The sequence below is a fragment of the Aspergillus nomiae genome, assembly GCF_001204775.2.
Source record: "Aspergillus nomiae NRRL 13137 chromosome Unknown contig00232, whole genome shotgun sequence".
Taxonomy (NCBI): domain Eukaryota; kingdom Fungi; phylum Ascomycota; class Eurotiomycetes; order Eurotiales; family Aspergillaceae; genus Aspergillus; species Aspergillus nomiae.
This window is the reverse complement of record NW_015378287.1, coordinates 35794-49833: the sequence shown is the minus strand read 5'-3', so window position 1 is coordinate 49833 and position 14040 is coordinate 35794. Positions and strand designations below refer to the sequence as shown.

General features: G+C 49.4%; 5 protein-coding genes across 5 annotated transcripts; 2 read left to right on the top strand and 3 right to left on the bottom strand.

The window, feature by feature from the left end:
- Positions 1-2: 2 nt before the first annotated feature.
- hir3 (putative transcriptional corepressor of histone genes (Hir3)) lies at positions 3-4136 on the bottom strand (the record flags this gene model as incomplete). The annotated part of the gene is made up of 1 exon (XM_015552822.1): positions 3-4136. A coding segment is annotated over one exon (4134 nt), but the record flags the coding sequence as incomplete, so codon positions are not given.
- A 390-nt stretch (positions 4137-4526) lies between these two features.
- ANOM_007565 (ChAPs family protein) lies at positions 4527-6971 on the top strand (the record flags this gene model as incomplete). The annotated part of the gene is made up of 7 exons (XM_015552821.1): positions 4527-4549; positions 4648-4777; positions 4872-4996; positions 5054-5334; positions 5387-6318; positions 6374-6748; positions 6804-6971. 7 exons carry the CDS (start codon positions 4527-4529, stop codon positions 6969-6971), a joined length of 2034 nt encoding a protein of 677 aa, XP_015404945.1.
- Positions 6972-7595: 624 nt separating this feature from the next.
- ANOM_007564 (uncharacterized protein) lies at positions 7596-8463 on the bottom strand (the record flags this gene model as incomplete). The annotated part of the gene is made up of 3 exons (XM_015552820.1): positions 7596-7867; positions 7986-8098; positions 8378-8463. The coding sequence occupies 3 exons, from the start codon at positions 8461-8463 to the stop codon at positions 7596-7598; spliced, it is 471 nt and encodes a 156-aa protein (XP_015404948.1).
- A 1223-nt stretch (positions 8464-9686) lies between these two features.
- ANOM_007563 (putative C6 transcription factor) lies at positions 9687-11901 on the bottom strand (the record flags this gene model as incomplete). The annotated part of the gene is made up of 4 exons (XM_015552819.1): positions 9687-10333; positions 10395-11479; positions 11544-11676; positions 11787-11901. The coding sequence occupies 4 exons, from the start codon at positions 11899-11901 to the stop codon at positions 9687-9689; spliced, it is 1980 nt and encodes a 659-aa protein (XP_015404944.1).
- Positions 11902-12930: 1029 nt separating this feature from the next.
- Positions 12931-13881, top strand: ANOM_007562 (SDR family oxidoreductase; the record flags this gene model as incomplete). Its single annotated transcript, XM_015552818.1, has 1 exon — positions 12931-13881. The coding sequence occupies one exon, from the start codon at positions 12931-12933 to the stop codon at positions 13879-13881; it is 951 nt and encodes a 316-aa protein (XP_015404947.1).
- Between the last annotated feature and the right edge of the window lie 159 nt (positions 13882-14040).

Below are 14040 nucleotides of genomic sequence, written 5' to 3'. Positions count from 1 at the left end.
AGACGAATTCCAAAGTCAGTGTAGAGGTCGGATATAAGTGCTCGAGTCTCTGGCGTAGGATCGGCGTTTCTTGCTGCCGTTGCAACGGCCATAGCATAGCAATGGATTGCATAGCGTTGCCAAGTCACCAACTCTGTCCGGTTATTATTAATCTTGTCTGCAGACCACGTTATGTCCTCCTCCAGCTTCGAATCATAAGTCTGGGCAAGTCGATACCATGATTCCCATCTTTGAGTGTTGTGTTCCAAATCCTGTCTGAACCATGTGATAGCTTCGTCAAGGTCAGTGGTTGGAATGGGGTTAAGACGCTTCTGGGAGCGGAATTTGGTCAGCGCAGCATGTCCCAACAGGAAGTACCACCCATTCTTCGCAATGACCGCACTCTCGGTGGGCACCGGGAGCAACGCAAGATCTTCAACTCCCCGAACGGCACGGAAGATTTCAGTTGGGTTTAACGGAGATTTTAAGTAAGCTGTCAGAATGCGCTTATTGTAGGATAGTGGAGGTGATGATTTTGTGGTGCCGATGGCCTGTTGCATCTTTTCAATGGTGTACTTCAAGTCAGATTTTGACAGATCCCTGATGTTCATTTTCTTCGCCTGCTTCATGACAAAGTCAATCATCAGAATAGCTGTCGAGCGATCCAATTTCTCCGGTGGACAGCCATGGTCCTCCAGATAACCATCAACCGGTGACAATTTGATACCGTGTATGTCGTAAAGCAGTTGACAAATATCATACTCATAGTCCGATTTGTCATCCAAAGAGAAAATCTCGGATTTGACAAGCTTAAGAAACTGCTTATGGGAACGTTTGCACATCTTCCTGATGCCTAAAGCATTGTGCACAGAGCGCAAGTAAAGAATGCGGTCCTCGAGGGGCGTCTCGAAGAGCTCTGGGTTCTGCGCAATAGCTTCTCTCAAAAGGGTATAATGGAGGATCCAACAACGGACGTGCATATCCCGCAGCTTATCTCTGAAGCTTTCCAATGACTTTGCCAACGCTCCGCGTACGTCGGAGCCAGATATCTGGCCCACACGAACCGAATCTTCATAAAGCACAAAACTATGAAGTAGTTTCAATACTAGTGTCACTGCAGATAGCGATGACTTGATGTGATCCATATCAAAACATTCGTATGCTTTGGCTGGCTCCTGTAAAACTGCTGTTACGGTCTTATTCAATATTCCATCGAGAGATTTTAACCAACGGAGCAAAGTAATTTGGCGGTGCTCACTAGGCTCTTCTAGATGTGCAGGGTTCCAAAGCTCTCTCACAATAGTTTCAATACTCCGCAGGTAGCATGACACAACTTTCGGTGCGTAGTCGATCTTCTTGTACGCGTCTTGTAGCCTCTTCCATAGGAAAAGCCTCAAAGTAGCATCTCCTCGATCTAAGAAAGAGCCCATTTCGTGAAGCTGTGACGTCGGTAGAGAATGACCCTGTTCCTCTGAGGTGTTTTCTTCAACAAACTGGACCGAACCAGGTTCCAGGATAGGTTCTATGGTTTCGATGAGTCCCACAGGGTCTTCTGATTCAGTGTTAAAGATTCTCATGAAGAAGTCCATAGACTCCAGCTTCGAAATCTCTTGATCAACGGCCTCAATCGATATTTCCGGCATAATTGCGTTGTTCACTAGGCTTATCACTGGCTCCTTCAAGCGACTAAGCAAGCGCTTCAGCTCCTGAAGGCAAAGTAATACGTGTTCCCGCTCGGCGTCCGTTGTCATGTTCGAATGGAATGTGGATGCCCAGATATGGCGAAGAACGATATTATCCTGATAACTGCCGGGTGTAGAGTAATCCATGAAGTGAATCAGTGAGGTACGCGCTAGTAAGCTCCACCGTGCTAAACGATCTTTTTGTTGTACCCTGATTCCTTGATCAATTTCACTGTTTGGGTTGTTAATGGAGGCGTATATATCAAGATGGAGCTCAAACATGGCTTGAATCATCTCGAGATATGCGAAATGATTCGTGGTGTATTCAAACGGCGTGTTAGCGCTAGCAGCAAGGATTCGGCGTTCAAGAGTCTCAACGTGTTCGCTCATTCCCTTGTATATGTTTTCATCCTCTTGTATCAATATTTGCACCACCGTCTCTTTCAGTGCATCTGGCCACTGGAATAAAGTGTATGTGGAATTCATGTTAGGGAAGTTTGAAGTGCCAGATACGCCATCCTCCGTAGAAACACACCCGTAATCTGGCATGAGAAGGCATTTGAGCCACTCCAAAGCGGCTTCACGGAGGTGAAACCATCCTTCATTAATGGTATTCATGAGCATGAGTAGTTCCTCAGTACCGGAGAGAACTTGCTTCATCCCTAGCTTCCGAGCAGACTTCCTAGAGTGCTCTAGGAAGATAGCCAGCCCAGACTTGCCCATACCTTGAATGTCTTGAAGTGCTGCAACATTATCACATTGGAGTGTCGCCTGAGACTTCCCTTCATCCCAACCCGTCATAATGTGTCTCAAATCTCGAGGCAGTATGTACTCAGCCTTCCCATTGATTTCACTATCTGGAAGGTCTTTCCCATCGGTAGTAGGGGAAATTTGTTTCCTCAGCTCATCAACTGACCCTAAGTCTTCAATCCCGAACTTGGTCAACAGAGACTCAACCGTACCGAACACCCATTCGTCCGCTCTAATGAAAGCCTCTAGGCGGTCTTCATAGTATTTGTTATGGTCAAACGAGACTTCATCAGCTTGTAATGAAGCCTCTGCGTGTGACTCTCGCAGACGGGTCCTTCTGCTCTTGGATCGAACGCTTTCAGTCTGATCCTCGGCGACGGCTGATGCAGAAGATCGCTTTCGTGCCCCATTGGTCGATGATTTAGGGTCAGGATCGTCGGCATTCGGCGTTTCCTGTTGATTAGATATCTCGGGGGATTGTGACGTCTGGATCTCCAATGATTCTATAAGTTGCTTTTCGGCCCGTTGATCAATAGATGAGTGGTCATCCGCGTGTTCTGCAGTTGAGTCCAGCGCTTCATGTTTCACAGATGGATGAACGTCTATGTTGCTATCTTCCCCCGACATGTGGATGGCTTGCTTCTGGCTACTTTGAACCTCTTCATCCTGTGCCTTTAATGGCTGATCTTGAATCTGTGTTTCTTTGGTCGCCGTAGCTTTCAGCTCGGGGCTAAGAGCTGGTATTGAAACGCAGACTGCAGTACCAGGGCTTACACCAACAGTGCCCTGCTCCTCATCCGTTAACGCTTGAAGGATGGTCTTGCCAAGATCGGCCCATGTTGGTGAAAGAGGCTTCAGATCATGTCGTGTGGCGCTTAAAGCTAGGGGGCTTTTCGACGGAAGGACATCCTGAAGGTTGTTGGGTAATCCAGGCAGATACGGGTAAGGGTCACTTTGGCGCTTGAGAAATTTGAGAAGGGCTTTCTTGGGTTTCTTAATCGGGACTTGGCAAACCGAAATTCTATCTTGCAGCGACAGCAACGTTTCCCGAAGACGCTCTTCTGCAAAAGTTTCCTCCAAGCCTAGCTGTTCCGTTCGGACCTCCAGGCGATTTTCATCATCTGCCAGGACACTTTCCAAGCAGTAGCGGGCTAAGCGATAGCTTTGTAAAGTACTGCAGAGCCTGGCGCTTTGTCTCCAAAGGTTAAGGTCTGTGTCATCACGTTCCAGGGCTTCAGCGAAGGACGTCAGGGCAGTGTTCGCACGCTCAGCAATTTCAGCCGAGAGATCTTGAGTGGCGTCTGACGCCTGGGCAGCATTCTCTATAATGGCGCGCAAAGAATCTAGTACGAACTGCCCGTGGTTTTTATACGCAAGATAGATGGTCTGCAGCAAAGTACTGGATGTGGAATCATTGATATCGTAGTCTGCTAGCGGTCCACCACCGTCTGTATTACCAACATAGTCGGATGTTTCCGTCAATTCAAGCTCGGTTGCAGCTCTTTTGTAGTCGGAGAGAGACTCCGGGTACTTGAATATTTCCGAACTAAGAAGAGCATCATATGCTTCCGCCGCTTGAGCGTAGAAGTGGGGACCCTGTGAGTGAAGCTTCAGGGCATTTTGGTATAGCTTGAGAGCTTCCTCAATTTGGATTTCCTTAGTGTCATCAACCTCTTCTTCTACCGCCTCGGCGGGCTCGATGTTCAATGCGGCCCAGCTTGACATGTTGCAGTTTATTCAGGCTGCAGGGAGAATCCAGACATCGGTAACAGTCTCGACAGCATCTCCCGAAAAGGGAAGCCAGTCCCTATATTTGATAAGACTAAGCCGTGGGGAGGAAAAGGTAAAGCAGGATAGAATCCAAGCTGTCCGGGTCTAGCCCGTGACTGGGGACACGCATTTCACGCGTTCCGACATTGAATTACCCAAAGAGGAATAGACCGGTGCCTGAGGACCCAGCCCGTCCACCCCCAGGCACTAATCAACTAAGGTGACGACGACTTGTTTGTTCCTGCGCCATCTGTCCTTCAAGCACGATTGATGAGTCCGTTGTAGTACTTGGTGCTTTCTGCTTTTTCTCTTGATTTAAGTTCGGCCTGCGCTTTTCCATGCGCCATGGTTGCGCCAGCTGTCCCAGAGTATGCATTTCCCCTCGCTTTGTGTGTTCCTGAGACCTGTTATCAACTGCATTCGGGCCACCATTGACTTCGGCGCTGACCCTTGAAATCGCTGTCAGACTCTACGAAGAGGAAGACCTCTTCGCCGCTGTCGATGCACGTACCGAATCCCTACAGAACTTGCGCGAATTAGGTCCGCCAGACCTGGTGTATTTGGTCAAACAACCCAAGACCAACTCGACCCGTCAGGTGCGTTTCTGGGAGTCTCCGGTCGCTCATTCAAGGAACGGCTTTTCTCGGAGGTTGAGTGATGACAATTATTAACGGAAGACAATTCTCACAGACCGGAGTCTATCACCATGTCACTGGCATTGATGCTTCATCGTCCGCTAGCTTGGCCGCCTATGTAAATACGCTAACCTTCTCCCCCCTCGATAAGACGCACAAGGTGGTTTCAGGGATATACTGGTCAGGGCACTTGCAAAAATGACTTCCATACAGTTAGAGGGGTTAACAGATTTACAGTTGCTACAATGCCTTCTCCCACCTTGATATGCGTGTGGAAGTCAAAATTCCCGGTAGTCTCGAGAGCTACTGTATCGACGAACGCGGGGACAAACGTGTTGCAACTGAAGCTCTGTGGTTAGAGACATTTCTGTGCGGAGTCTTGCGAGCCTATACCTATGCAGACGACGGTAGCGGAGATTCGATTCGAAAGATTGTCGGAGTGCGTCGATTCAACCCAGTCACAAATACAGAGATGGAGCACAAGTTCATGGATGCTGCGGAACGGCTTTTCTTCTTGGGTATGGTGCACGATGATTTTGATGCACGCTTATACTAACAATGCAATAATAGGTAGGCAACTGAGCTCCGATCCTGAGACACAAGTTCCCAACACCGTCAGCAATCATCTTACTGCGGGCCTTTTGAAATATATTCGGACAACGGGACGCTACACATCTGGCATAAATCTTCTAGAAAAGCTCCGCATACGGGATGTTGAGGTCTCTTCCCTGCTAGCCCGGGTTCTCATAATGGCAGATGAGGAGGTGCAAGCAGTACGGTTGATGTACGACTCACTGCAGGACGTCCCCATGGACTATGCATTGCTCGACTGCCAGGCAGCCTTCTGCCAGAGTAAGGGAGAGGGGGAAATGGCTTTGGAATGCGCGAAGCGGGCTGTGACTGCTGCGCCTAGCGAGTTCAGCACTTGGGCACGACTGGCCGAAGTGTATGTGAACTTGGAACAATGGGACCTCGCACTCCTTACATTGAATTCATGCCCGATGTTTACGTACCAGGATAAAGACACTCCTCGCATGCCCCAACCGTCACGTATTATGCTTCCTATCCTCGCCGAGAGCATGTTGGATGAGATCGATGAGGGCCAACCAAAGCAGGGGGACCCACACGACTATGTCCATCCTTCTCTACGAAGACTGCACGCTTCCGCATACCAGGGGACATTCCTGAAAGCATATAACCTGTTAACCAAAATTGCTGCCGCGATTGGCTGGGATCAGCTTCTGAAGATTCGCAGTGAAGTGTTTGTTATGGAAGAGGAGTATCGGGTCGAAAGGCAGCATTCAACCTCCAAGTCTATACGGCGCAGCAGTTCTATAGCGACCAATGGTAACGAAGAACAACAAAATGGCACCAATGCTGATGAAGAGGATGAGAATCCGGAAGCCGGCCCCAGCGAAAACAAAGAGGAGCAAGCAGGAGCCTCTATCGAGAAGCCAGAACAGACGATGGCCTCCGAGGTCGTGAAGTCTGGCAAGGAAGAAGTAAGTTACAAACGCCGTCTGCCAGCAGCATGTAATCTTATACTAATCGCCACAGCCCGACCCTTCGCATTCGTCATACTCAGAGTTCCGCAACAAGCGTCTCTGTGAAAGGTGGCTCGACAATCTCTTCATGGTTCTCTACGAGGATCTTCGCATTTACACCATCTGGCGCACAGAGATGGCCCAGTACCGTCAGCAGGCCATTGAATACAAGAAGTCTGCGACGGAATGGGAAATCCTGGGCGAATTAGCAGAGCGACTGCATCATTTCGACGAGGCGATCGAGGCCTACCAACACTGCATGGCCATCCGGTTCTCTCCCAAGGCCATGCGAGGCATTCTGAAGTTGTACGAGAGTAAGCATGATACGAGAGGGATGCTAGGTGCACTAATTCGACTTATTGCCTGGCAGTACCGCTGGTACTCAGAGGTATGTTTATTTCCAATAACACTCCGCCGAAGGCCATCAACTAACCAAACACAAGTTCTCTCCCGAACTACTCTATCTTATCCGCAAACTCATCGAGGACGAAGGTGCCGTCAAGGTGCGCAGCATTGTCCAGGCGACTAATCTGCCACAGCCCGTACTTGACCTCACCCATCAGTATTGCCAACTATGCGCCACTTTCCGTAGCAGCGGCAGCGATGGCTAAATATGATTCGTATATCTTAGTGGATAGCTACCCACCAACAATGAAGTCTTTAGTTAGCGGAATTATATTTACATATCCAGGCAAGGCATCGTTGGTGGATAGTTATTGATTATTTTGATGTCTTTCCTCTTACGTGGCCTCCCCCTTTCCCCTTTTCTTCTGTGTCTTTATTTTATCATTCATTTTCCTTACGCCGGACACCCTGTTTGGAGAACTAATTCCCATAGAACCAATTTATGCTGTATGACTTTTCTTTTCCGGTGCCTTTTAAGTCGCCCGCCCTGCTGTTTGCCTCCTCGTATCACATAGATTGCCCTAAATCATGCCCATAGGCGACGAAAGAAAAATCGTGGTAGTTGGGGGTTTACAAGTTCTATTTTTTCTGTTCCCAAAGGGAGCAAGTCTAGTTGAGCACATTTAGAACCCTCGAAGGCTAAGTTGTCGGCCATTTAATCCATTATAGAAGAGATATTAAAGAGCGCATCTTATAATAGAAGGACGGCAATATTGACCGACCAATTTCATTGAATAGATATAAGCTAGCCAACACCGTACCCAAGTCCAATTACAGCCGGAACCAAATTATTTGACGTAAAGATTACAGCTCCCCAAACCAAGGGACATTCACTCGTTCTCCTCTTCGACTCCAGTGTCGACTTCAGGTTCCTTTGGAACAGTGTCACCCTTGGCCTTGGCTGCAGAGGAAGCAGGGCCACTGGTTTTGGCTGTCTCCTCGGGCGCTTCTTCTTCACCTTCATCTTCTTCCTCTTCTTCTTCGTCGTCCTCTCCGACTCCGTTTTCACCAGCCTCTTTGCCGTTTGCTTTTACTTCTTCCTCACCTTCTTCGTCTTCAGCTGGAGCGGCTGCTGTCTTGCGTTTCTTGGGAGCAGGGGGGCCTAAAGATTCTGCATGTCAGCTTGTGTTTTCTGGAGAATAGTGTATCTAGGTGTAGGAAGGTGAAGATCGGAAGGAGGTTGAGTAATTCAGAGAGATAGGGAATAGACATGCGCTTACCTTGGTCTTCAGCAGGTTCTTCTTCTTCCTCTTCCTCTTCTTCATCGGAAGGAATCTCCTCTTCACTTCCTTCTTCTTCTCCTTCGCTCTCGCCTACTTCTGAGTCCTCATACCTGTTCATCACTACCGTTAGTCGATACGCTATCTCTCAATGCAGGGATAGAGATATGATAAACACAACGAAGGCATCACAGGCAACAGGATTAATACGCCAAGCCAGACAGTTCGACGGACAGAAATCCAAAACAGACGGGATGATGGATATCCATGCGGCGCACCAAAGGCGACAAAGAGTTGAATGATGACAGGATGACAAGGATGGTGAGGAGAACGCGCGTTGATGGATGCGCGGATGCGCATAGATGAAGGGATAGAAGCGCAGTGCAACTTACTCTTCTTCCTCCTCGCTCTCATCGCTAGGGAGCGCCTGGAGCTCTTCCTCTTCTTCGGCTTCTTGCTTTCTCTTACGGGTGGACATGATGTCTTAGGAACTAAGGAGATTGGAAATGGGATGGAAGAGATGAAATGTGAATTTGTGATAGAAGGCTAGTCAATGGCGCGTGTCTATTCTGATAACACAGCTGTTGCGCTGTGAGAATCGAGAGGAAATAAGGTAGCGAGAAGGGGAGGATGATAGGTAGGAGAGAGGGAGAGAAAGGAAAATGGGAGGAGAGGGAGGGAGAGGGCGAAATAAAAGACAGAGCAGATGGGGGAGTCAAGTACTACCCACGGCAGCAACAGGGAGATTAAAGCCTCAGTCGGCGAGGGAAGGGGGGGGAAGGGACGGAATGGGTGAGCAGTAGGCCTCTTACTTCAGCGATTGGAGGAAAGGAGGGTGAGAAGAAGGAGGGGGGGAAAGCAGCCAAAGCTTCCGGTCAGCAGAAACCTGGACCTGGGCAAAAGGCCCAGCAGAGTTAAAGTGAACCTGAGAGCGAGAGCTCCCGCATTTGTCGCAATGGGAGATTATCGGAGGCCGTCGCTGTAGGCCGTCGCTGTAGGCCGTCGCGGAGGTGCGCATAACACATGACCCCTTGTGACGAGAGCTCCACCGATCTGGTGTTTGAAACAGGATTGGACCTTGTTCCTGTGGCGGAGTCGACATCTCAACGGACCCCTGCAGCTCCAGGGACCCTTGGGCTTTGTTCGCGAACTAAAGACCAAGGGAATCTGGAGTAAGACGGAGTCAGTCTGTTGCAAAAGTGACGGTAAGATGACGGATCAATATCAATCGAAAGGGCAAAGTGAGGAATGTTTCGTAATGTGATACTGTAACCACGCAATCCATGTCCAGATGAACCGAACTGTTGGCCGGTGACATACTAGTATTACAGGTACCGAGTGTGTTCGGAGCATCCAGCCCGTGGCAATATGGTCGCATTAGCCGCGATAGCAACCATGATGTCAGGAATTGAATTTCTTCTCATGCTCAAAATGGACTAACCCCAAACATGGCACCTCCGGAGCTAGTCCCCTTCGGGCACAGTGTCTGGTGCACGGATGAAATTGCTACTATTTATGAATTCCCCCGGATGATTCGCGCGCATCAACAAATAAACACAGACTAGTTATCCCAGTCCTGACAAAGCATAATACCACGAGCTAAGAAGGAGCACGCCTAGCAGGAGTATATACGGATACATTAGTATATAGCTATGTACGTTTCCCTCTACCCAGGGTATCAACTATCCACAGACTACTCTATCAATGCGCCAAAAACTCAAAGTTGGCCATGCTTGGGTCCAGCAAATTTTCATCCAGTCCAAATCCGTATGTGCCCACCATGTCATAGATCAGATCTGGTGGGGGGAATCCTTGTGCCATGGCATTCGCACCGCCTGGGACTTCACTACTACTTCGATCCGCCGGTCCTCCCACTGGCGGTCCACCTTGCCACGCCGTCTCCCAGGAATCAAAGCGATCCAGCATCTTCCCCAAGCCACGCGCAATATGCCGCGTCAGATGCCTCTCTCCTGCAGAAACACAGTTCAACAGCTCGATGACGCGTTCCACTAACCGTCGCACCTCGCGTCCATCCAGGCTCAGATAGGCCGAATTCCAGTTGACCGCGACCTTTAGAAGGAACACTGCTGAAAAAGTGACCATCGTATGCGTAAAAATGGGAACGCCCACGATGGCGTCTCGAATGTCCGGCTCTTCCAGCACCATATTTAGACAGGCCATGGCGGACGAGATAGCGATATTAGCGGACTCTTTGCGGTCCATGGAGAAAACGGGTGTGTTGGACGGCGACAGGGCACGAAGGGAGAGCGAGTTTAGTTGGAATTTGGCAAAATGATAGTGCAGCACAACTCCCTTCGAAGGGTACGTCCGTACGTAAGGGCTATCGGCTGAAGTACAAGTGGTGGTCAGATATTGGCGTCTTGATGATGGGAGTTTGACATAACTTACCTGATCGCGGCTGCCAAAGAAGCCGCCATTGATCAACCGCCACATTGTAGACTCGTAATTGGCCGAAGTCTTCCTCGGTCAAAGCCTGCTCGGTGTCGCTCCCAAACATCCGATACGCCTCTGTCAGGATCATGAACAAAGCCACCTGTGCCAGCAGTCGGATATCACCAGGTACAACCATGGGAGATTGCAGGAAGGTTTCGTAGTTCTTGATGGCTGCATCCTCATGTATGACCGGAGGTCGGCCATACGCAATACTAAAATGATGGTCGCAGACATAGAGTAGATACCAGAGCTGCGCGCGCTCGTACTGGTCACTATGGCCCCGGATCATTTTTTGATAGCTCTGATGCAAACCAAGCTCCGTGGCAATACGAACGGCGTGTCCAGAGAGCTTCCAGCTCAATTCTGATAGCCAAAATGCTCCCACACAGAGGCCACGAACATCATCTAACGTGTGAGCCCGCGTCAGGGACATGCTGGATACAAGAGATACATATTCATGGTAGCATCGGTTTAGAGTTTCAGTACGATTGGGGATATGAAGTGCAGCGACAGTGAGGACTGCCGCAGACAACAAAGTCGATGCTCGTCGCACTGACGTGAGGTCCCGGTGCACCAAGATGATCCCTCCCCAAAGGAGCTGATTCATGGTCCGACTAAAATATGCAAACAGTTCTTCAGCCTCATGAATAGAGAGGACTCCCCGTGAGATGAAGTCTTCCTCTAGCAAGGTTAATTTAGGTTGTTCGATGAGGTTGCTCCGTAAGTTACGCAGCTTAGTGACTTCATAAAGACTACGCATTGGTGCCGGCACCAATTCTCGGTCTTGTAGATCTGGCTCTTGGGAAGGCTCCCGAGTTACATCCATAATGACACCCGGGCCGTGTTGACTCGTATGATTAGAGATCGACTGCGACCCATCGAGCGAGGACCTATGTTCATGGTGGGACGCGACAGGACTTGGACCATTTTGCGTATCGCCTGTTGCATACGATGAAAGCTCGGGTAGCCCATCATGGCGAAGGAGATGCGAAACCGCTGCCTGGAGCTGCTGGATGGTGGCTGCAGCCTGGGATTTCCATCTGACGCAAAGATAAGAACAAGAACTCAGCAATACATCGTTTTCTAGGCGTGAAATCGACTCACATGCCATCATCGTCAACAAACTTCTGCGAGAAGTCATTGACGACACATTTTATGCCGCTGCGTATGCACTTATTGCAGCTCGTTTCCCCCGATTTGAACTCGCAGCGTATCTTATGACGTTTGCACTCCGCACCTGAAATCCATTGTGTTTTAGTATGCATCCCCTCTCCCTAGGCCTCAAGCGACTTTTCCGCTTTGTCTCATTATAGATCGTCCCTTCGGTGGTTCAACGGGAACACTCACAGGCGCGGGCTTTGGAGATCTTTGGTGGTGGAGGTCGTCCGTCGGGGACAGTGGAGGGATGGCGATCTTCTCGTCGGGGCGACACCAGGCCCGCATCAGAGGACGAGCGCTTCATAGCTGATAAATGGTAAATTGGTAGTTGTGACTAAGAGTGAACAGGACTGGTCGGGGATGCTCCGGCATTATGCAGTCGGCATGCGAACGACGACTGAGATCGGCGGGAAAGGAGCGATTGTGCTAATTATTGTAAGGTGGAATTGTCGCTAATCGTATATTCATGATTCAATTGGATGTCCAACGAGATACATCTAGAAATTGGAGCCAAAATACGCCGTAATGTGCAAAGCCCAACCCCCCTGAAGATAAGAAAAGGAGGAAAAGTGGAGTGACTGTTTCCCGTGGGAGAAAGCGAGTTTGGATACCCCGCTTCGAAGTGCGCGTGGGGGCGCTCGATCTCCCATTGCTTCTCATTCTTATCAGAAATGACAATCTTCTTCTTGACATATTCCATGAACGAGTCCGGGATCTCTATTGACTTCCAGCTGTAATGCGACTAGATTGGTAGTATGGCTCTGCAGTCTTTTCTAGCCAAGAATACTACAAAGTTGACATATGGGGCAGCTAAATCTGGGGAAAGTCCGGGGAAAGGAACCGTTAACATGCCCAGTGGTCAAATACTCATAGAACAATCAATCGTTAGGGTCAATTTCTTTAGTAAAGTCTTGTCGAACCACATTTTTGGTAGATTATTATTTGTCTTTTCTCCGTTCCTCACTTGGGTGGATGCTAATCTGCGTGCCCAGGTGGTTTGTTACACTGTGTGCGCACGAGCGCGAAGCTACGCAAATCTGCGACTTGGAGCTCTAGCACTAAACTAGCTGCACATCAAAGTCATGAAGATAAGGTAATGTTCGTGAAGTTCCTGGAATTCGATCCTTACTGCGGTCTTTAACAGCCCGGCGCAAGTCCGGCTGTGGAGAGAGCTGTTCCTGAACCTCGGACTTGATGCGACTGTGGAGGTCAGTCCGAACCCCACCGAAGACGAATGATGACATTGCCCTATATGAACCAATTCGCTCGAACCTGGGTACGTACAATTTTGTTCACTCTTTTCTCAAGTTTTTTTTGAACAAATTAAATCACTATGCAAATCCTTATCACCGGCGCTGCAGGCTTCATCGGCCAATTGCTCGCAAAAGAGCTGCTCAACGACCCCTCTCACCAAGTGGTATTGACTGATATCAACGAACCACCCATTCCGAAGGGTGTCAAATACCCCCAAAATGCACGCAGTATCACCGCAGACCTCCTTAAAGGTGCAGATACTGTCGTGGACAAGTCTCTGGACGCTGTCTATGCCTTCCACGGTATCATGTCGTCCGGCTCTGAAGCCAACTTCGATCTCGGCATGAGCGTCAATGTTGACGCCACTCGTGTCCTACTGGAAGCGCTTCGCAAGACCTGTCCCGGTGTCCGGGTGATATACTCCTCCAGCCAGGCTGTCTACGGCCAGCCTCTTCCCGAAGTGGTGGATGACAGTATCATTCCCACCCCCCAGTCATCCTATGGTGCCGAGAAGATCATCTGTGAGACGCTCATCAACGAATACACAAGACGTGGCTTCATCACTGGTTTCACCCTTCGCTTCCCAACGATATCCGTTCGACCTGGTCGTCCCACGGCTGCGGCCTCTTCGTTCCTCTCGGGAATGATCCGGGAGCCTTTGAATGGAGAGGAGTGCATCATTCCGCTTGAAGACCGATCGTTCAAATCCTGGCTTTGCTCTCCGCGCACTCTCGTCTATAACCTAGTCCTCATGCTCTCATTACCGGCTGATGCGGTTCCTCCCCATATCCGCCAGATCAATGTACCGGGTATCTGCGTTACAATTCAGGAAATGATGGATGCTCTGGAAAAAGTGGGAGGGCAGGACAAACTCGCGTTGTTGAAAGAGAAGGAGGATCCCAGTCTCAGGCCAATCCTAGAGTCATGGCCCACGCGATTCGACAACAAGCAAGCCATCTCATTGGGCTTTAAGCGCGACTCGTCATTTGAACAAGCCGTTAGGGACTATCAGCTGGAAACAAACCAGTAATGAAATCTTTTCGTGGAGGATGTTGAAATTCATATGACGTTCATGGTATTTTATCCGATGCAGTGCACTTGCTATAGAAACATAATTAGAGCAATGAAACATTTATCATATACAGATCCACCGCATGTCCACAGAATACCCAGGGCAGTTCCGAAGCCC